Source organism: Corvus kubaryi, unplaced genomic scaffold (genome assembly GCF_017639235.1).
Source record: "Corvus kubaryi isolate FWS band 111438036 unplaced genomic scaffold, C.kubaryi_AGA036_p1.0 124, whole genome shotgun sequence".
In the NCBI taxonomy this organism is placed as follows: domain Eukaryota; kingdom Metazoa; phylum Chordata; class Aves; order Passeriformes; family Corvidae; genus Corvus; species Corvus kubaryi.
In genome coordinates, this window is record NW_024580659.1 from 1,583,879 (window position 1) to 1,605,722 (window position 21,844).

A 21,844-nucleotide genomic window follows, 5' to 3' on the forward strand; every position below is an offset into this window, starting at 1 on the left:
GCGACCCACGCGCGTCAGGACACGGCTGGAGGGGGAAGGTGGTGTTTTCCCGGACCCCCCCCCGGTCGGGATTTTTCCTCCCAGCTCCACGGAGGAGTGAGGGTGCCCGGCATCTCAGAAAGCTCGGCCGGTGGGAAATGGGAATCGCGGCTTCTGCTGGAACAGCCCAGGGCCAAGGAAGGTTTGGGAGATGTGGCGTGGAAAGAGGGAATCGTAGCGTAGCAGCAGCTGTTTGCTTGCCGAGTTATTTCTGGAGATTGCTTTGCTGTGATGGATTTTTTTTTTTTAACTGTCTGTAGGAAGGCGGGTTTGCATCTCACTCCTCCAAGCCGTGGTGCTCTCCATTGGCTGAGGACGGGTGTAAACCCAGTGCTTCGGCAAATACTGATCCAACTGGTTAGCTCTTCTTCCCTTATTCCTAAGGGCAACTCCATAAAAAGCACATAATCTGCACCTTTTTTATCTTCCTTCGTGAGATTTGGCTGCTGGCTCATTGGGGCCTTCCTTGGAAAGGGCTGTCTCTCTCTGGGGATCGAGGTCTGGCGTGTTTGTGAGGCACTTTGTGTAATACAAGATGACAGCTGTGACGTAAGTACACCAAAACTTTTGAACATAGCCTCAGTCATGGTTATGTTTGGATATAATTTCCCCACTTTCCAGGAAAATTGTATTATGTCGGCTGGAAGATAAACCAGGCGCTCCTGCTGCCGAGGGGCAGGATGGGGAGGCAGAGATGGATGGGGCAGTGAGGGGTGTTGTACCTGGGTTTGTTAACGGGACCAGGACCCTGAGCTGCCTGGTGCCACAGAAAACTGGGTGTCATTGGGTGCAGAGTGGCTGCGGCTCCTGCCCAGTGAGTCACAGGATTGCTCTTGTTTACAGCCACCACTTTGCTCCTGCCAGCCTTACTGTAGGCAGCTGCCAGCTTCCTCCATGCCTGACTCCAGCCCAGGGCATGGAAAGGGATTTCAGTAAGGTTGGTGTTGCAGAACCTCTCGGACTAGGAGGGGGACCCCCATTCAGCTGTTGAAACACAGTGATGGCCATTGCTTCGTGGCTGAACTAAAACCCCTTCACTGCTGCTTGGGTCATCCCCACGATGCTTGTGCTGGCATCTTCCATGAGCAGGGATTTGTTGGCTGTGCCAGGGGAATTGGATACTGCCCTCACTGCTCTTGACAACACCTGGCTCCTTGTTGGCTCTGTAGCAGGTCCCATGGTGCACGTGTGGCTCTTTGAGATCTGAGGAGGAAAACAAAAAGATGTTAATACTAAAGAAACTCGAAGACTCTTTAAGATTTTTTTGATTTTTAAAGATGTTAATTCTGAATTAAACTTTTTATATTGGCAAATGCCAGAGAAACTAGTTCATATGAGGCAAAAACATACTAAACCAACTATAACTTGGAGCAATCCCATACAGGGTCGACTGATTTTGTAGTGCTTTTCCTAGAGCTGAAGATGGGACTGAATAAATGCCCATTGTGGGACTCCTGGTGCTCGCCCAGTGTGTTGCAGAGCAGTTTGCAAAGTTTCCAGTAAGTTTGCTTAATGTGACCTTACTCAGTTGTGAGACACTCCCATAATTATGGCTGCAATTAAAGGCAATAACAGCCATTTACATAAGATGCCAGTCCTTTTAAATCGGTGCATCATCTAATGAGAGCATTCATGTAGGGATAGCTGTGCAGGATGAGGCCCCAAAGCTGGGATCATTTTGGGCAGGATTTTGTTTCAGAACTTTCTTGAGGTCATTCGAAGGAAGGATCTGCTATGAAATAGGACATTTTGTTATGAAAATGTACTGATTTATAAATATAACCCTTACCAGTAGCAGGATGTTGTTGAATTGAGTGATTGTAACATTTTATTTTTTTATGTATCATCCATCCCATTAAAAAAAAAAAAAAATCAGCTGGGTTGCACCAGTATTTTTCTCAATTTGATTGCGTCAATGTCCCTTCTGCTCTTATGAGTAAGAGATTTGGTAAGTCCGACTTGTGGCCAGTATTTAATTGCTGGTGAAGCACTATGGATGTGTTCTGAATGGCTCACTGGACTTGCATGGTTTCCTTGGGGCTTAACCTCTGTGTATGATGCCCACAGATTTTTCCTTGAGATAAATATAAATATTAGACTTGAAGTGCTGGAAAAGATTTGGGGAATGCTTTGGCTTTCTTCTGAAAGAAATGACCTGGTGGAGTATTCCCACCTTCCCACTCCATATGTTTTGTTTCTCTTTTTTTATTTGTTTGCTTTAATTAATTGAATATGGTGTAAACTTGTGGCCCCACACCCTGGATGGGGCTTCTTGGGAAGAGTCACAAGGCCAGTGTGGTAGAAAGGGTAAAAATTCTCAAAATACAAGTGTGGAGGCACCAGCTGTGAGCTTGAGAAATGCAGAGTTCCTGGGTCTGCACTGATTTTCCCCAGAAGCCATTTTTTCTCATTTTAAGAGAAATAATTAGTCTGTTAGCCTTTTCTCACAGGCAGAGTGTTTGGCTTGCAGTGTCTGAGACCGTAAGAGGTTAAGTAATTAAATTGTAAAAGGAAGTAAAAGAGAATAATCAACTCCAAACTCCCTAGTCTGTCTAGTTGGGCTCTCCAGCATCTAAAATTAAGTAATTTAGGTTAATTCCTGATTTCACTTGATTTTTACCAGGCACTCAAAGTGGGGCTGCAGTAGAGAGTAATAAATTTGCTTCATGTTGCTGCACACAGGTTGTTATTTCCAGCGGTGCTGGATTGATTTTGAGCATGGTTTGGTCATGCAGTGGGGCAGTGTCAGGGGCAGTGCTGGCCAGGTGTGCTCTGACAAGGTTCCACGTGGGGCCAGGGTGGCTTATAAACCAGGCTTGTTCCTGGGTGCCTGCCAAAACCTGGCCCCAAGTACTGTAATCACTCACTAATTCTGAATCCAGATCTCCAGACGTACTGAACCTGTTACCTGCTGAGGTACTGACCTGGTGGTGCTGTGTGAAGTAAAATTACAGGATGCTTTGGGTTGGAAGGGACCTTAAAGCTCATCCCATCCCACTCCCTGCCGTGGGCAGGGACACTTTGCACTATCCCAGGTTGCTCAGGTCCCATCCAGCCTGGCCTTGGACAGTTCCAGAGCTGGGGCAGCTGCAGCTTCTCTGGGTGACCTGTGCCAGGGCCTCACCATCCTCACAGGCAAGAATTTATTCCTAATATCCCATCTAGCCCCATCCTCTGTCGGTTTAAAGGCATTCCCCCTTGTCCTGCCACTCCAGGCCCTTGTCAAAAGTCCCTTTCTAGCTCTCTTGGAGCCCCTTTAGGCACTGGAAGGTGCTCTGATGTGTCCCAGAGCCTTCTCTTCTCCAAAATCACTCTGATGTGGTGAGCCTGTGAATTTGTGTCCATGCAGAGAAGAAATACTTGGGGGTTTTTTGTGCAAAATACGTCAACTTACCTGTGCTATTACAACAGTGCAGTTTTAAGTGCCTTTAGGGAAGTGTTTTGATTCTGTCAAATTTAGCTCTGATTTGAGAAGCTGGTGAATGGGGGGCTCTCCTGGATGTTGGTGTCTGCAACATTTAAGAGTCTGAAGTAATGCACTGGAATTAATCCTGAAGCCCTGAAGCACAGAGCTGCCATGAATACAAGTGATGAGTCTCTTAATTGCAACTGACTTTTATCCTTGTGATGGATAAAAAGGATGTTTTGCAAATGTTTTATTAATAAAATGGGATGGATTTGTCATGAGTGCCCTTGTAGAAATAATGTGCCTGTTACATTGAAACACGGAATTTAAGGCTGTAATTTCTGCACTTGGGTATCTGAAATGCCTGTATGGCATTAGTTTCCAGGTGATTCAGTATGTTCCTATAATGTTTACAGGCCGTGCACAAGTAGAAAAATGTAGGAAAAGGTAAAAAAAAAAAGTGTGAATAAAGGGTTTTAAGTTCTTGCCTCCTTTTTTGACTCTGAAGATGAGCTAAAGTTGCCCGAACTCCTTCCTGAGGAGCTATTTTTAAAGTTTTCTTCTGTTCCTGCATCGTGGCCTGTCTGTGTGTGGAGCTGGCTTCACACATGTTGTGCCTTGCCCTGGGCACTGCCAGGGGAGCTGTGTGATCCAGGCTCCCTGGCAGCTGTTGTCTCTAAACAAGAGGTACCACAGCCCCCGCCAGCCCCGGATCTGCTGCGGGGTTGGTGCTTGTCACTCGAGTGACTCCTAAAAATGGCTTGGACGTGCTATTCCTGCCTGGCTCGGAAAAGCCACTCGTGGTGCTGCTTCTCTGGAAGTGGATTCCCACGTGAGGGATTTCTCCATGTGCACACAGCAGCAGACTTGGTGAGCTGGCTCAGTGTGAGCTGGCACTGCAGAGGCTCGGTTTGATCCTGCATGTGTTTTAGGTGCCTGAATGGGAAGGTTTCCCTGAGCAGCAAGAAATCCTCATGTCTGGGTTAGGTATGATTTGCCAGGGGATAGTTTAAATCAAAAGATGCAAAGACAAGATATTTGTGGAGATTTATTAGAGCTAAAAGCTTCTGTATGACTACACCCCCCTTTTTGACATAAGGAGCACAACCACCATGAGCTGTTTTAATGCATCTGAAACGGCCTCTGACCAATGACCACTAACAGTATTTAAGTCTGGCTTTTCCTTCCTTTTAAGTTTCCTTTTATGGTCATATATCCCTGGAAATCTAATTGCTGTTGTTGGTTAATAACAAGCAGCATTTGTTGTCTGTGGGAACCCTGTTGATATCCTTGAGCTGTGCAGCATTTACCTTCTGCATTAAGAAGGGGATAAAAAAAAGAGCTTTGTATTTTTTTTGCTGCTGCACATGTGAAAGTGGTTTCCCCAAAACAATGAGGAGGGTTTGTGGCCTCTTGCAATTAGAAACTGTCAGATGGCTTGTGAGAAGAGATGGACTGATGGGGCAAAGGAGGAGGGGGAGCAGCCCTGTTGCTGCTGAAGTCATTACTCATTTTTTGTGGGAGATCGATCTCGCAGATTCTTCTTTTTTTTTTTTCCCCGAGAAATGCTCCATTTGGGGATTGGAGTAGAGCAGCTTAAAAAATCCAAGCAATTCTGGAAGAGATATCTCCCACACATTTATGCCTTGGGGTTTTAACTGATTTTTCTTCCCCAGGCTGGGCCAGTTCCAGGGATTTGGGCTCGTCTGGCATCAGTCTCAGGTCTGATGGGACCAGGTCAAAGCACTGTGTGTACTGGGAGCATTGGCAGGGCACCTGCTCACTCCTGGTAGCCAGTTTTTATTAAAATGTGGAAGACTAATATTTCTGAGACCTCTGTCCTGTGTGAAAGAAGGTTCAGATGTCCCTGGTGGTGAGGGGGTACCCGAGCAGGCACAGAGCAGCCCAGGGTGGGGTGTCTGGAGCCAGCAGGCCTGGACAGCTGATGTTTCACTGGAGGTGGTGAGTGTGAGGGCTGGTGTGCTCATTTGCTTCTGATTCCCTTGCTTTGTTTTCTATTTTTGTATCCTGTTTGGCTTTCAATTGATATTTAAATTTTGGAATGTGTTTTTACACATTCTGGTACCAAAGGCTGTCCCTTATGCTGTATGTGATGGAGTATGGCCTTCTGTGCACCTGGATTAGTTTTTTTATAATGTGTTTTCTCTAGAGACAGTTGTGCTGAATCAAAGTTATTTTTTCAAAATATAAAGAGAACTCAGGTGGGCTGCTTTATTTTTTTTTTTCTAATAGAAGACTTCTTTACTAATATTATGCTGGAGCCTCACTTGGTGAATGTTTCCCCTTGCAAGAGTTTCATTTGTAGCCTTTCTGCTGTTTAGCCTGTCTGCACTCTGTAAATTTGATTATTTTGGCTGTCATAATTTTATTACTCCTATTAAGCTTCCTCATTTGCACATTGATCCTGTTAGTCTCAGGAAGCTGATAAGCCATCTAGCTCTACTTGCAAAATGCACAGAAAATGAGAAGTCTGCCCTGGAGGCTCTGAATGCTTAGATTCAGGGTGTCTGGCCTGTATTTTTTTCCCCTTCAGTGCTGTTTTAGCCTACCTGACTTCATTGCAGCTTGCCAAATTAAGATGAATTTTTGCTTTATTACAAATTCTGTCATTGGTAGCTTCTGAGAAGCTTTGCTCTGGTTTGCTTGTATTTTTATTTGGATGAATACCCTCTTTTTTCACAGAGCTTAAGAATATTTCCAGCGGCAGCTGGCGTCGCATATGCTGTGGGTTGTTTTCCTCCTTGTGTCAGCGTCAGTTTTCCATGCTGGCTTTCCAGAGGGATTTATTCTTTACTTCCACAAAACCTGCTTTGCTGTTGCTTGTGGGACATGCAGGAGCCCAAGTGTAACTGAGAGGACTTTGGGCCCGTTGCTCTTTGCTCTTGCTTCCACTGCCGTGGGCTTTTCCCTCAGTGACCTACTTGCCCTCTAAGGCAGGCTGGACTATCCCCTGTTGGACCTTTAACTCCTGTCCCCCTTTTTAAAACTTGTTCTGGCTCTCAGTGGAGTCTCGTCCCTCTTATAAGGTGAGGTTGTACCGCCTCTCCCTCAGCCTCCCCTGTCCCAGGGCTGCTGTGGGTGCTTCTCCCTATTTACATGTTCTTTATGTCACTGAAGTGTTTGCAGACCCCTGGTTTGTTCCTGTTCTCCATCACCTCCCTGCACAGTCACTGCTGCTTCCAACGAGTTGTTGCTCTTTCTTTGGTGATGTTCTTCCCCTGCTCCTGATCCAGCGTTTCCTCCTCCTCCCACGGTTTGACCTTGCCTTGCTCTTGTCTCCCTGCGCCCTTTTCCAGGCGTTCACATGGCTTCAACTTCTATTAAGTGCCGATGACTCAGATTCACTCTACACCTCCGAGGGTTTGTCACCCAGCCCAGTGGCTGTTTTCCTCCTTGCCTTTTTCCTTTTGAGTTCCCCATCAGTCATTCAGTATTTCACGCCCCAAACCCCGGGTGGTGCTTCCCAAGCTCTCTTATCTCTTGTCTTTTAAAGTGCTGCCATCTGATAGGTAGCTCTGTCCCAAAGCCTTCAAGATTTTTTAAAAATCATGCATTTGAATCGCATGCAAATGTTGTGTACTCTTTGTTGTCAGTATATTTCTCCTTTTTCATCTCATCAGACAACTTCCCTAACGCAAGTAGTTAAGTTTTTACCGATGTTTTTCTTTGAAGAGACCAGTCTTGTGGAACTGTACTTCTGAAGTCAGTTGACAGCATTTGGTTTTAAAGATGGTGTAAAGTGTTTTAGTTCCACTCTGAGAAGGCAGCTGCCCTTGTTTTATCTTTTTTTTTTTTATTTAGCAGCCTAGACCAACTGTTATGAGCAAGTGGGATTCATTCCTAGCTGAGTGACAGGAGAAAGGATGTGTATACACCAGAAATGTTCAAATATCTAATATAAAAGTAGCTGAGCATAATTCATAAGCCTGTCAGCCTGGATAAGGGCTGTCTGTTGTACTTAAAATTGTCAATCCTTTCCTTGTGCTCCTTTTCGTTACATTACTACTCATACCTGCAAACTCAAACTCGGAATTGGGGAGGTTTTCTGATATGCTTATGTGATTGCAAAGGAATAGGGAGTTTTGAGGTGACAGAGGGACTTTCAGACTGCTTAGCAGAGGTTGCTTATAAGCAGGTTCAAGAGGCACAAAGACGTCCCCATGGATGCAGGTGTGTTTTTGTTTTTCCTCTCTTTCAAATACTACAGATTAATCCAGCCTTTGTTTTCCACGGTTATATTATGGATATCAGGTAACTGAAGTGGACTTGCTGCTGTAGCACCCTTGCAGGGAGGTGGGGAGTGTCTGACGGTACCCCCAGCACACAGGGGCTGTGCCAGGCTGGACGTGCTGTTGCTGTAGTAACAACATCAGGTACGACCAGAACAACGTGCAGGAATGACTCTCCTCAGCGCCCTTGCCATCTTGGAAACTCGGGATTTTCACTTAACCCCTGGACATGTGAATGTAAATAGGCAATTGGTGCAAATGCTGTGTGTTTTGATGTCCTCTTTCTGCATTTCTTACAAGCACAGGCCCCCTCATGTAAATAGTTTGGAGTCCCTGGTATACAGCAAAAGGGTTTATCTACAAAGGGCTTTTTAACACTGGGTTGTGCTCAGAAAACATGAATAATGGATGCCATCTTTGCTTTATGTTGCATCATAACAGGAAGATTTAAAATGTTGCTCAACTTTGTGATGATGGGAATAGTTTTAAGCAATACCTGGAAGTGCCACTTGAGGATCTTGCCTGTTTTTCAGGGAAATAATTCCAGTGTTCTCTCAGAGGTAAAGATAGGAGGTGACTGCTTGGACTGGAAGTGTAAAGATTTAGTGATTTGTCCTTCAGATTTAACAAACAGAATTAATGCAGGCTAGCCTTAAATCTACCCCTTCATGCCAGAGTTAACATAGGAAACTTCCTTGTGTGAAAACAACATCATCTCATCGAAAGGGTTTATCTCCAGACATTAAATTTCTCCCACATTTAAAACAGAGCAATTATTTCTTTTGAAATGTGATAAACAACTAAACGAACATATTTATGTACTTAGAAATAATGGAAGTACTGTGAGTGTCCATGCTTTGAGGAATGGTTCACATAAAGATGACAAGAACAGAGTGACAGTGTGGCAAAATGTGTATTTTTTCAGTTGATACCACTGTGTCTGTGAGTCTCAGTGTTTGCTCTGGGGTTCTCATGCAATCCATGTGTTGGTGAGACGACGTTCTGCTGATAACCTGTATCTTCCCAAGTAACCTTAGATCGCCTGATAGAGTTTATATTCCTGCAATACCACGAGTGAGTTCTGTAGAAAGCCATCCAGGAGTTTATTGGTACAATTCTTACAGTAAAACTTTTGTATGGCTGGTACCTGTTTACTGATGGTTAGGTCGTCATGGTTTGGAAAACACAACCGTGCTGGAATCCAGCCACACATGAACACTGCTGTGAGGGTCACCTCATTGCTTTGCATGCACTGTGAATAACTCTGATGATGTTTCAGTAGACAATGAGGAAAATACCATAAATGCAAATTATTGTGAGAATTATCTGTCTCTCCAGCCAAGTATGTTGTGAGGCTCCTGAGTGCCCAAACCATGTCAGATCTTCTGTTGTATCAGATTGATTGTATAAGATGTGTTGATGGTTGTTGGAATAGATGGGAGCTTGTTTTCTTGCTGATTGACGTGACATGAACATCTTCTGTTTGGATGAATTATTTTTCTTATCTATGCTAAGGAATATTTTGTTTCAGCTCAAGGAATCTCTTTAGTATCTGTGTTGATCCAGTTTTGTCTGTGTGGAATCTTGGTTGTTGTTTAAATCTACTCCTCAATTAGCACTGAAGAATTTTCTTATCCTTAGTAGTAGCTCATTCTCATCTAAAGCATGATTACATCTGGGTATTTGTTATCAATCTCTTTGACAGATTGATCTGTAGCCATGAAGTCTAGTAGTAAAATGAACTCTTACAAAATAATTTCTGAAGGTGTGTCTTGCTGAGGGCAGATTCTTGTTTTACTTCTGAATTCTTAATGGCTTTTTGCTTGTCTTTGAGGTAGCAGTCTGCTTCAAGACAACTGGAACATTTTCCCTTTAGGCAGTGATAGGAAATAAGATATGGAGTGGATGGTGCCAGCAATAAAACTTACCTGTTGCTCAGAAGAAATGAAGGAAGTGCTAGGGCCGTGTATCACAAGGCCTGGTCCTTGTGATTTCAGTTGGTTTGGAATCAAGTCCCAGATGGAAGGACCTGTGGAGATGGTATGGGGAACCTGCTGAACCTGTCATGTGGGATGCTTGAAATTTTTGGGGACTTAGTGGGCTGTTTGTCATTTTTGCTGGGTTGACTCCTGGGACATTACACTCTGGGAAAACAAAAAGGATGGCACTTTGGGTTGAGGAGGGAACCATAGGTGTCCTTGATGAGATGGGAAGTCTTCATTTAAGAAGCTGATGTAGCAAAATGTCCTGAGAGCCTAGACTGAGAAGGTGTGAATCAGTGTATGTCACTCTGCTAACGCAGCGTTGCACCTCTGCCTCGATTGCTCATTGTGCTTGCTAAGCTCTGAACGGGAAGGAACTGGCTCTGTTCTCTGTGGGAAGCTCTGTGAGAAGCTTTTACCTCCAGAGGGATCTCTTGTGCAGGATGACTGTTTCCAAGGCATACTCTGTGTCATCATCCAGGAGATCAGGAACAGCTCAGGGAGGAAGAGAGGTGCTTCTTTTGGTGCAGCTTCCTTTATCTCTGGATTTTCTTGTTAATTGGATAGCAACGCTGGGTTAGTGCCTGGCTTACAGAGGTCACAACATACTGAGCAGAAGGGCATTGTGTTTTAGGCAGGTTGTTAGGGACTTCCACAGGGAGGAAAAACCTGCCAGGCTTGATCTGCCCTTCAGGAATATGGGAATTACCTGGAGGAGAGAGCAGTCTGTTCCCTGCTGAGGTCTCAGGGTAACAAGGGATGTGACAGAACAGGCCAAGTGTCCCAATTGCTCTGCAGTACTTCGGTCATTACAGCAGAAACGGGGTGCAGCTGCAAGTCTTTTCACCATGTAAGAGCACCCAAACAAAGACTTGGTCAAAAAAGCCCATCAGCACTGTGCCCCACATCAGCTGTGTGGGGAGAGATCTCTCCCATTCCACCTGAAACTCAGTTTTGAAATGCTGGAGCGTTGTTACTTGTGAACAGAAAGGGTGAAGCATAGTTGTGTGTTTGGTCGCTGACTCCTCTCATTGGCTTGCAGTGTTGTAACAGCCTCGTGTATATTAGATAGCTGCTGTCCTGGGGTGATGCTTCCAGCTGCACAGATTTTGGCCAATGAAGGACTGCCACCAGCTTGCTGAAGGTATAGTTGACTTTTTTTTTTTTTTCATTAAAAGAGAAAATTGGTTATAAGTTCAACAGGAATTCTCCTGTCTGCTTTATACAAACACTGGTGTAGTGTAGCAGGCTGCCTGTTAGCTGGTCAGAGCCAACCAATCCCTGTGAAATTGGGAAATTTGGGTGGGTGTCAAAGCTGGCTGTGTAAGATGTGTGTGGCTGAAGGCTGTGCTGGTGTGTGTCCGTATTTCTTGAGTAACAGATGTATGTAATGATCATTGCAAGGTCTGTGTTCCTCTGTGTCTCAAGTTGTGCCGAAACAAAGCTGGTGCTGTGCTGGGGGTGATGTCTTTTAGAGTACCTGTAACTGGGTGGCCTCACAGCCCTGTCTCTGCACCTTCTTAAAGGGGGATAAGGATTTAAACTCTGATCTCTCCTCCTCTCACTCTTGCCATATGAGGAAAATGCTGATACCAATGTTAAGATGGAATAATTTAAACTAGTTCCTGTTTGTCGCTTTGAGCTAGAACAGTAACCTGCCAGTTGCAATAGAGAAGGTTTGGATTTAGGTTTTTCCACCTGATTATTGCCAGTTGCATGTGTAGAGGTCAAATACTATGGATTTTGTCAAAGTAAGTAGCTGAGAATGCAGGGTTGAAAAGTATATCTCACGACTTAGTGGAAGGAGAAGTGCTTTAGAGAAATTGAAGTAATAGGTTAATGATGAAATACAATTTGTTGGTGTTTAATATCTAGAAAGAAGTGGGGCTATTTAGTTCTGCATGTGGACTCACTCCTCCCAATATATTTTTTTTTTCATTTGGAGGGGAAAATAACTCAGGGCTGGTAGACGGACTTTCCTTCCCTGTAGCTTTCTGTAACCTCTGGCTCTACCTTATGTGCCTAAAAGCCAAGTCCTGATATATTTTACTTCTGCGGAGCTTTGCTATCTCCTGGCACGGCGATCCCGGCGTCACTTGGCTGTGACAATACATTTCGGAAGCGTAACAGGGAATTCCTTTTTCCGGGAGACCTGCTTGGGCACGGGCGGCTCGGCAGGCTTAGAGCCGTTCTGAGCACCGAAGCATCAGCACAGGGACGGCCAGCGCCGCTGTCCCCCCGCTCGCCGCTGTCCCCCCGCTCGCCGCTGTCCCCCCGGGGCGGTGCCTTTGCTCGCCGCAGCCACCAGGGGGCGCCTGCGCGCCCGCGCAGTGTCCGCGGAGGGGCCAGGGCGCCGCCTGGCGGCCCGGGCGGTGCCGGCCCCGCCGGGAGCCTGAGGGGTGTGCCCGGTGCCCGCGGGGTGTGCCCGGTGTGCCCGGTGCCCGCGGGGTGTGCCCGGTGCCCGCGGGGTGTGCCCGGTGCCCGCGGGGTGTCCCCGGGCCTAGCGCAGCCAGCGGCCCCGCGGAAGGGCTCGGTGATGCGGGAGAGCTGCCGGAACGCTCCGGTGCTGCAGAACCCTCCTGAGTGACCTCTGGCTGTGCCCATGTCTCGGCGTGCCGGCAAATCCCTCCTGGGTCTCGGCTCTCGCTCGCATCCTCCGCGCTGCTCGAGGGCCCGTGGGTGGGTTTGCCGTGAGCTGCGTGTGCCCCGTGTGCTGAGGGCGTGGGCACCTGGGAGACTGGAAAGTCTTATTTCCCTGTTCCAAGTAGCGAGTGTGTGCTGCCAGAGAGATGGTGGAAGGATGGGAAGATGAGATGTTGGGTGGTTTATGGATGTTTTATGGGCTGTCAGACTGAAAAGTGATATCTTTACTAGGGAAATGAGATACATGGAAGTTACTTGCGTGTATTGTGAAACTTGGATTATATGGCTGCCATATGATACAGCGTGTTTATAGATACAAGTTGGGTTTCTGTAGGATCAAGTAGAAACCTTGATTCAGTCTTTTTTATTTCTTCCTGTCTCTAAATAATTACCATTTGCTCTAGGCATTAAACCCTAAGTTTAGGGACAGGAGTCTTGTCAGCCAGTTGTTTCTAAGGAGCGAGTGTAACTTTATCACTTGGCTCAAGCACGTTATTTCCATGCTGCAGTTCATTTTCCAAGAGTGCCCTTCCCCTTGACGTTTTGCCTCGGGAGAGAGGTGGTTTCTCAGGTAAGCCCTCTGCTCAGCATGGCCCTGAGAGCAGATGCTTTGTGTAAAACACAAGGTAAAGGCTTGTTCATGGTTTTCCCTGTAGCAAAGGAAGCTGGGTCTCCAGCTCTTCACCTGCAGCCATCAGCTCTGCTCCTCCAGCCTTTGCATTAAGACAGCAGCTGATGGTAATGAGATTATGCAGAAGGTGATCTCTGTTATTTATTGGGAATCTAATGAGCAACACTTGTTCTGTCTTTTCCCAGGAACTGAATGTAGTGCCCTTGTAAACTGTGTTATGAAATGAGACCTCAGGAGTGGCGCAAGATATCTGTATTTGCTTTCTCTATGTCCTTGGTCAAATAGCTCATTACTGCACTGAGGTTTAAAAACAAACCACAAAACAACTAACCCTAGAATAAGTTGGATCAATACCATAATCACATAAGCTTATCCTCAACCGAGCTGAACTTTTTGCCTTACAAAAACAAAGGCTAGCAGGTGTCTCTGCACACCTGTGATGTTATTGCAGACACCTGGACAAACCCTTAACTGAAGTTTTGTGCAGGGGCCACTGGTTTGAATCTACCTGAGCAGAAGAGAATTAATTAACTGGCAGTGTGCCTGGTGCTTTGAGGAGGAGACGTAGAAATGTGGTCCTTCATGCTGCAGACTTCTGAAAAATGCTATTCTTGTATGAACAACATCAGGTCAGTGTTCTTGGCTCGAGGCAGGTGTGTGAGTGGTCTTCCAGTTCTTGTGCAGGGTGTGGATTTGTAGAAAGGAAGTACAAACTTTGTTTCTAGAGACTGGAAGGATTGAATAAGTTTTCTACTTAATTTATGTAAAATAAGCCTGAGAAGTGTGGTTTATAAATTTGCATTCCTGTTTATCTCTTATTTCTGTTAATATTATATCTGTTGTGGACTCTCCTGGCTTTACTGGAGGCACTGTTAGGAAAGCTTGAGGATCTTGGTGTCGCCCTTGCTGTGATCACAGGAGGGTGAGGTGGGGACGTCCTGATGCTGGACTCTACCCTGGAGTCTGTTACCTGTGTGTTGCAACATTCTGTGTGTGCACAGGAGACAGACTTCTGGGACGAACCTGGGACAGAGATTGAACTGTTCCTGCTCACACCTCTTTTGGCAACTGTTGGAAGTAAACACACAGTTGACAGAAGAAACCAAGAAGCTTTTAAGCATTCAAAACCTCTCTCTCTCTGCTTCTCGTTTTCTGATCCTTGGGATGTAACTCCTGTAGCCCCTCTGCTCATGTCAGCTATTGACTCAAAACAAAATCAGGAAGAAAATCTTGGGTAAAAATATAGTGTAGGGCAGCTAGAGTGGAAAATTGGTATTGAAGAGAAGGAAATAACTTGGAACAGAGGGAAAAGCAGGTCAAGCAAACATGGTTCTGGAAAAATAGTGCTAACTCTCCCAGAGGTGTCTTGCCAAATGTTTCTGAGAACTGATTTTTTGTTATTTAGAAAGGTACATTTTAGTTTGTAATAGAACAGAAAAACCAAAAATGGTCCTCAGGTGATCCAGAGTCTGGTTAGTATTAAAAAAGAAAGTATGTGCTGGCCTTCACTTGTGTTTAGGCCAGTGTCATAATAATGGTGTGATTAATAATGGAAATGTGTATTGCACTTCACTACTGTATTTTCAGTGTGTCGTGTTTATTTTCTGTAAAATATATGGATGTAGAGGTGCATATATGTGAAATACTGAGCTTTTTTAGGACTGCTCAGCCCGGTTAATGAAGTGGGTTTCCAAACCAAGCTGTAAAGCTGATAAAGGTGATGTGGAAAGGTGACAGCTGGGTGTCCTGTTTAGTCAAACCACTGCTCTCGCTGCAGCTTCCCAGGGCCATTTGTCAACAGCTTTTTTTTGGGAGCCAAATAGGATGTAGGAAACCTATGGTTTATGTTTCTTTGCATCGCTATTAATTTGACCTTCAGGCCAAAACAGAATTTAATTGGAAAAATGTATCACTCAATGCATGACTTAAAACTCACTGCACGCTCCCTGGGCGTGCTATTTTTAGGTTTTGTGTTGTTTTTTGTTTAAAAAAAAAAAGGCTTTTCAGAGGCAGCGTGGTGTTCCCTGCAGCCAGAGCAGCGCAGCAGCAGCACACAGCGGAGTCACCCGCTCGCAGCACGACCCTTGCCCGGGCCGGGTCCTTCCCGCGGGGGTCTCGGTGGCCCCGGGGCTGCTCCCCCGTGCCTGGGGCACCGCGGGGCTGCGGCTTCCCCCGCCGGCCCTGCCCCGGGGGCGGCCCCGGCGCGCCCCGCCCGCCGCCACTGCGGTGGGAGCCGGGAGCGGCCGAGGATGGCGGCGGCACCGGCGGCGCGGGAGCTCACGCAGAACCCGCTGCAGAAGACGTGGGAGCCCTACGACAACGGGCTGCCCGCGGGGCACAGCGCGCAGCGCGGCGGTGAGCGGCGCGGCCGGGCCCGGCAGCCCCGGCACCCTCCCGGGCCGGTCGGGTCGGGCTGCGAGGGGACGGAGCCGAGCCCGGGCGCTCTGGGTCGGTCACTGCCGGGGGCTGCGGGGGCGGCGGTCGCGGGTCCCCCGTGGAGGGTCGAGCCCCGAAGCTGCTGGCTCTGTGCCCGGCGGAAGGCAGGGAAGCTCGGCTGGAAGGAATATGTTTTCTGGTTGCTTTTGTTGGTGTTTTGCGGGTTTGTTTGGGTTTTTAATTTATTAGACGCTCTGGTGTCAGGGAGCGTTTATATTCAGTGTATTCGTCTTAGAGAGAGGCCTAAAAATGTCACTGTGTTCTTGTTTTGGTTGTTGTGTTCCTTTTGGTTTTTTTTTTCATTTAAGGCCAGTGCTGTATCAGCCCATCTGTTGTATGAGTTAATGACTTCCCGTATTTTGAGGTGCAGCCAACCAAGTCATCAGCCTCCTGAGACTTCGGCTGTGGCGTTTGTAAACCATAGTTCATTAACAAACTTTGCCTCACAGGTTGTTTTTTCCCTCTCTTTCTTTCATTTCCCCCCCTTACTTAAGTAACTGAGGTCCAGTACACGGCAGTTTTGCAGACAAAAGGGGCTTTGTCGTGTGGAAATGTTTGTATTTGTCATGCAAAGAGGCTCTGATGACAGAGCTGAGGCTCTGCCGGTGTGGCAGGAATCCATGGGCTGTAGCCTTGGCGCTCTCTGCTCTTGCTTTGGTCCAGCCCTTGCTAAAAAAAACCCCCAAAAATACCCCCCAAAAACCCGCCCCAAACTCTCTTGTGTGCTGGGCAAGCAGGCAGGAGCGTGTTTCTGTGGGAACTGAGTTACTGCAGCATCTGAACCCATAGTAGGTTGAGATGAGTGCTGAAATAGGAAGAGGGTCAGAAAATGTGTGTGCTTTTGTAAACATCCTAAGGAGATGACTTAATTTTAGCCTTAATGTGGCATCTCTTTTCCAAACAGAGGAAAATCTGTTATAGCTCTGACACAGATACTGGTTTACAAAAAAATCCCCAAACCCCAACCAAACCCAAGAACAGAATTGCATATGGGTCATGTGTAATTTGATGATGTACAGAGTCTTCTTGGCAGAATTATTTAGCTTCACTTGACTATAAGTTAAAAAATATTTCACATGCCTGTGGGATTTTTTGTAGGACTGTAAGTTTAATGCCTAAGACCCCTTATAAATGAAAAAAAAACTTTTGCTGGAAAAAGGTTTGCAATTTTTTTCTTTTAATCCTTTTGCAGCCCTACCCATAACAAGTCTGCAGTAATTTGCGCTACATAAGAATTACAAACAGCCTGTGAAAGAGCAGAAGTTACTCTTCCTTCATAAAACCACCTATCTCGTTTCAGCATACTGAGAACACTTTGTAATTTTTCCCATGCAAGTGTGTTGCAGAGCTCTTTTTCCGTAAGATTTCCATGTATCTTGTGTTGTCCTGTGTTCTGGTGAGGCAGTGTGAGCTGTGGGTGCTGTAGCTGTGCTGGGCAGCTCAGGATGGACTGCCTAGATGGGTGGTTTGGGGCTGTGCTGGGCTGATGCGTTCCCGTTCTCTGCTGCTTCAGGTAACTGTGTCCAACGTTACTGTTCCAAAAATACTAGCTCAAGGTGGAAGTGGTTTTCTTGTCCTTAAATGTAGCCTTACAGTGGAAGAAGTGAAGTTAGTTACTCTGTGTTCTGAGTTTCTTGGCTAAACAAGGTGAACTCTTTCAGTCTCCTTTGGTTGGGATTTTTATTTTCTCCTTCATGCTGCTGAACTTTATCCACCTTTAGTCTTTATCCTTCTAGAAGGTGGATGAGCAGAATTGTACACACTGCCAGTTAAGGACTTGGCAGATTTGTCTACGAAAGGACTTCACTGTTCTTAGTGTGATTTTCTGAAAGTTGTAGCAACTACAGTTGTGTGGGGAAGAAGAAATCTGTTGAGCTGTGCCAGGGTTTAGCTGTCCCAGGCCTTTGAAGGGCCAGTTCTTTCAGTCTGTGCATTACAAGGTCTTCAAGGAGGAGTTGTGTCCGTGTGCAGCCTACTGAGCAGGCAGCTTTTACAGCTGGTGGCACTGGTACAGCCAAGGTAGCTGTTCTGATGACCTTCCAAAGTCACACCTGAAGGCACTGAAAGTGCATATTGTTATTAATAGCTGTGGCTTGCCTTTTGTGGTCACTTGTGAAAAGTTTTGTCTGTAAATAGATTGAATTAAAGCTCTTCTTGGCATTGGATGTTGAGATTGCTTTAAGCTCTGAATCAAGCAATGGGCTGTAAACATGGACATGAAAAATAAATAGCCAAGTAGGTTCTAGTGAAAGTTGTTTGGGGAGGCCAGCAGAGGATGTTTATAGTGAGAGATAAATAGTGAACTTCCTGTGGTTAAACATTCCCCCATTACCGTTAAATGCCTTGTTTCCCTACAGCTGCTGAAATTTGGTCATTCTAATAATTGTCATTTGCTGTTGGTACAACAGTAGCAATGCACATCCAAAAAAAAAAAAGTATCAAATTATTATCTGTGCTCTAAAGAACTCTACCCTTTGAGCACATGTTGCTTGTGTGTATTTATGCTCCTAATCCTAGGAACTGAAAATAGGAGAGTGAATGAGGTGAGGATAGTGCCCAAGGAGCAGGATGTGTGATGGGATCATTGCTGTTGGCATCAAAGCTGTAGGAAGCAAATGGTAACCTTGAGGAAGTGGATGACAGAGCAGGTCGGAGCAGCTGGTGGCACAAGGCTGGTCAGGGGACAAATGTGAATTCTGGATCCCTTGTACCAAGGTGATGTTAAAAACTGGTAGTTTGGACAGAAAGAGGAGAGAAAAATTAGAAGATAATGGATTTCTTTAGGTCTAGGAGCAGATTCTTTTCAGGAAGAACAGCAGGATGGGGAACTCATCCTTATGGGATGGATGCAAAGAAGGGAGACTGGTTGTCATCATTGATCAAAAGGATCCAATGCATTAGCAATGGTTAACTTGGATAAGTGATGGCTAAAACACGTAGGGCTAACCTTATTTGGAAGGGTGGTTGTGTTGGCTTAAAGTCAGATATTTGTGTATGAGCTCTAAATAGTATTGGATTTTTGGCGAACAGGCCTTGAATTGAAGGCCATAGAAACTGCAAGAATACTCTGTAAACTTCAGATCTCTAACAGTAGCAGCTTGATACAAAAAACATCCGTCCTTAATGCATATAAGGAAAAAGCAAAATCTGATTCTGGGTGAAAGGAAAGGACAGCTGATAATTTGTTTGGTAGTAAGTGAACCTGGAAAATATCAACTCTTGACTCTGGTTTCACAAGATCCATGAGTTTAGAGCGCTGATGAATTGCAGCACAGCTGATCTAGATTGTTCCATGTCCCAGTTTGGTTTCACAACCTTCTTTTGCATTTGCATTATTTCACAATAGAGTCTAAGAGGCAAATAATAAGCATGTAATTTCTTCTTTCCTTGACTGTTAAGTCTTAAACTTTAGAAGGGCAGGCAGTCATAATTGTACTCTCGAGCTGCAACTTGCTGTGCTGTTCTTTAATGTTTAAGAAATATTAAACTGGGATAATGACTTTGCTTCAGTTGCAGCACTTCATTACTTGGCCATTTTCCCTCTCTGATTGGTATTTTGGGTGTGTTTTTCCCTCTTTGGCGGTGCTGCTTATAAACATGCACTCTTAAATGCATATATTACAAACTTCTATTTTAAAGAAGAAGCTGACTAAAGTCTTAGAGCATCTTTAGCAAATGATGGGGTACAGCCTGTAAGTTTTGTTTTACTGTTCTGAGTGCACGTGTTCCTCTAACAAAATTAGAGGCACATGTTGATGGCACATCTACAGCTTGGGGCAGTCAGAAACCCTTAGGAGTTATATATGTGAGGTAGTAGTGAAAAATGAGGTTTTTTTCTGGAGACTAGACCATGTAGAGATATTTCTGGACATAAACCAGACAATCCAGTGGGTAAGGAGTGAAGAGAAAGCTGCCCTTAGGGGTCTGCCTTGGTTCTAACTCACACACTTGTAACTACTTTTGTACTGGAAGTTTTTTTTAATATAAATTGAATGATGGTGAGGTGCTGTGAAAAGGGGGATTGAACACTGTGCCACTGGGAAATGAAGAGTTACGTACATGTAACCTGTGGTATGTTTGGCTATTTTTATCAGTCTACTTCCTCATGTCAAACTTGCTTACATTTCTTCAAGGAAAAATGTAAGCCATGAGACACTGACACTGAAAATACCTTTATGGGAATGAATATTCCTCCCTCCTTGCAGTGAGTGTTGGCAATATTCTGTTGAGAAAGCTGTGGTTTAGATAAAGTGAAAGATAATTAATTTCTTTGGAGTATTTGATACATCCTCAGAATTTCCCATTCTGTTCTGGTCTTAACTTTTTTACTGAGCTAATGATCGAAATTAAGCCTTGTTAATTACACAAGATCACCGGAGGAAAGAAATTCTGCTGTGCTGAGTCTTGTGTGTGTTGAGAATGCTACACTGAGGTACAGAAGAAGTGAAGTAGCTTTTGTGTGCTTTTTATTTATTGATGTGCTTTTATCCTGCCATTTAGCTGTGAATGTGCTGTTTTGGCCAGCACAGGTGCCTTTGGCTTCTTCTTCCCAATGCACAGGAGTGTTTGTCACAAAGTGCCACCTGTGCAGGTGGATGAGGCTGCAGCCACTGGTGGCCATCTAATCCAGAACACCAAACATTTTTTAATGCTCTGAATTTTAAACTATGGACTGCCACCCTCTTGTTAAAGACAGGCACTGAGGGTGGCATATCCTGTAGCACCATGTGCTTTGTAGTGTTGTTCACATGGCTGTGGCATTTTGTAAAAGCAGATTATTTGGGATCACTGGGATCAGTGATATTCCCCCTTATAAACTCAGGGGCATCTGTCTATAGATTAAAAGCACTCTTGGTCAGCCTGGCACCTAATGAGAGTAGGATTGCCAGTTGTTTGATTGGGATAATTCCCTTGGTTTCTGCTCTGTGGTTACCCACCAGAGAGATTGGAGTAACAGGTGAGATGTGCCTGTTAAACTGGACGTGTGGGACAAAGGCAGCTTTGTTGGTTTTGTACTTTCTTTGAGGAAAGACATGTAAAAATGCAGGTGATAGCAGACTGGCACACTGAATGTCCCTTGTGCATGTTGTAGTTGTGTTGATCTGGTTTGCTGCTTGGTTAGAAAATCTATTACAAACCCATGCAGGCAGTAGGACTTAATTTAGAAATTTAGCTGTTGGTGTAGTCTGTGATGCAACCATTTAACTGGGTTGCAGGTCTCTTCATGGCAGCTTCCCAGCCCTCAGTTTTGCTCCAGTACAGGTTTATTGCTGCATTGCCCGAAGACAAATGTTCTGTGAGAAGCTTAAATTTGTATGGCTGACCCTAGCAGCAGAAAAAGAAAAAAAGAAAAAGAGGTGCTCTAAGAATAGTTAGTTGGTAAATTCTGCCTGGAATGGGTAGAAAAGCCTGTTACAGCCAAGTTCCTTGCAGAGCAGGATTTCGGGCTGTGTATGGAGCCTTTCTGTACAGATTCTGGTTTGTCTTTTACAGCTCTTTCTTCACTGCTTGTACTGAATATTGTTCGAAATTCGAGCTAGGTATTTCAGGTGAATAACCTTTTGAACAGGCTTTGAAGAAAAATATATTCTCTTAAAATTTCTAGAGGCTCAGGGGGTTCTTTCATCTCAGTGTTTTATTTCACTGTCCTTCAAGCTGGAAGCAAGGCTGTTAAGCTTAATAAGCACTGTGCTCTTGGCATTCCATAGACTTCGTTGTTTCCCCAGAGACTTCCTTCACTCTCTTGGATAGGGGCTTCACAGCCTGAATTTATGACAATTAGAAAAGGGACAAGAAATTATTATCTTTTTTGTGTATAGGCTTCTGCACACAGGAACTGACTGTGAGGGCTTTTATCAATGTCCTTCCAGAGACTCGGTCATGTTTGGATGGTGTCCTGGGTTGCAGTGTATTCTATTACCATCCTCAGGAGCCGTTGAAACCAGGTGGGGCAGTGTTTCCTTGCCTCCTCCCCCCAGACTATCTTTCTGTTAATTGCCCATCATTGTCCTGCCGCCTGACTCAGAGATAACTCCCTCCGGACTATTCTCCTGTTAATGAGCCTAATCAACACTTGGCCTCATGACTCGTTACCCCATTGTGAGATGCTCCGCCCAGAGGGAGGAACCAAGCATCCCATCGTGGATATAATCTGAGGCTGAACACCAGAGACACCGGCTTCCCACTGGATTTCCAGAGGACAGGAGCTACACAGCCACCATTGGACTTCCTGAGGAAGAGCAGACTGTTTTACTACAGGATCACCGCTTCAGAGGACTGCAGCCACCATTCTACCAGACTGCTACCACCACCCTGCCTAACAGGGTGTCAGGTTGTACCTTGACTCTGTCAGTTTGACAGTGTTTTCTTTTACCTTTTTTTTCCCCTTTTCTTTAATTTCCATTAAATTGTTATTCTGACTTAGTGCCTCCCACTGGTTTGTTTTCAAACTAGTACA

General features: G+C 45.3%; 1 protein-coding gene across 10 annotated transcripts in view; it reads left to right on the forward strand.

The window, feature by feature from the left end:
- Nucleotides 1–21,844, forward strand: part of LOC121660084 (6-phosphofructo-2-kinase/fructose-2,6-bisphosphatase 4) — a 67,670-nt gene that overhangs the window by 5,662 nt on the left and 40,164 nt on the right. The window contains exon 1 of one of the 10 annotated variants that reach the window (XM_042019122.1): nucleotides 10,737–10,821. The exons of 6 other annotated variants lie outside the window; for them this stretch is intronic. In XM_042019122.1, coding sequence (XP_041875056.1) covers nucleotides 10,794–10,821 — 28 coding nt within the window. In that variant the 5' untranslated portion in view covers nucleotides 10,737–10,793. 3 more of the 10 variants (XM_042019105.1, XM_042019097.1, XM_042019150.1) reach the window with 3 other exon arrangements.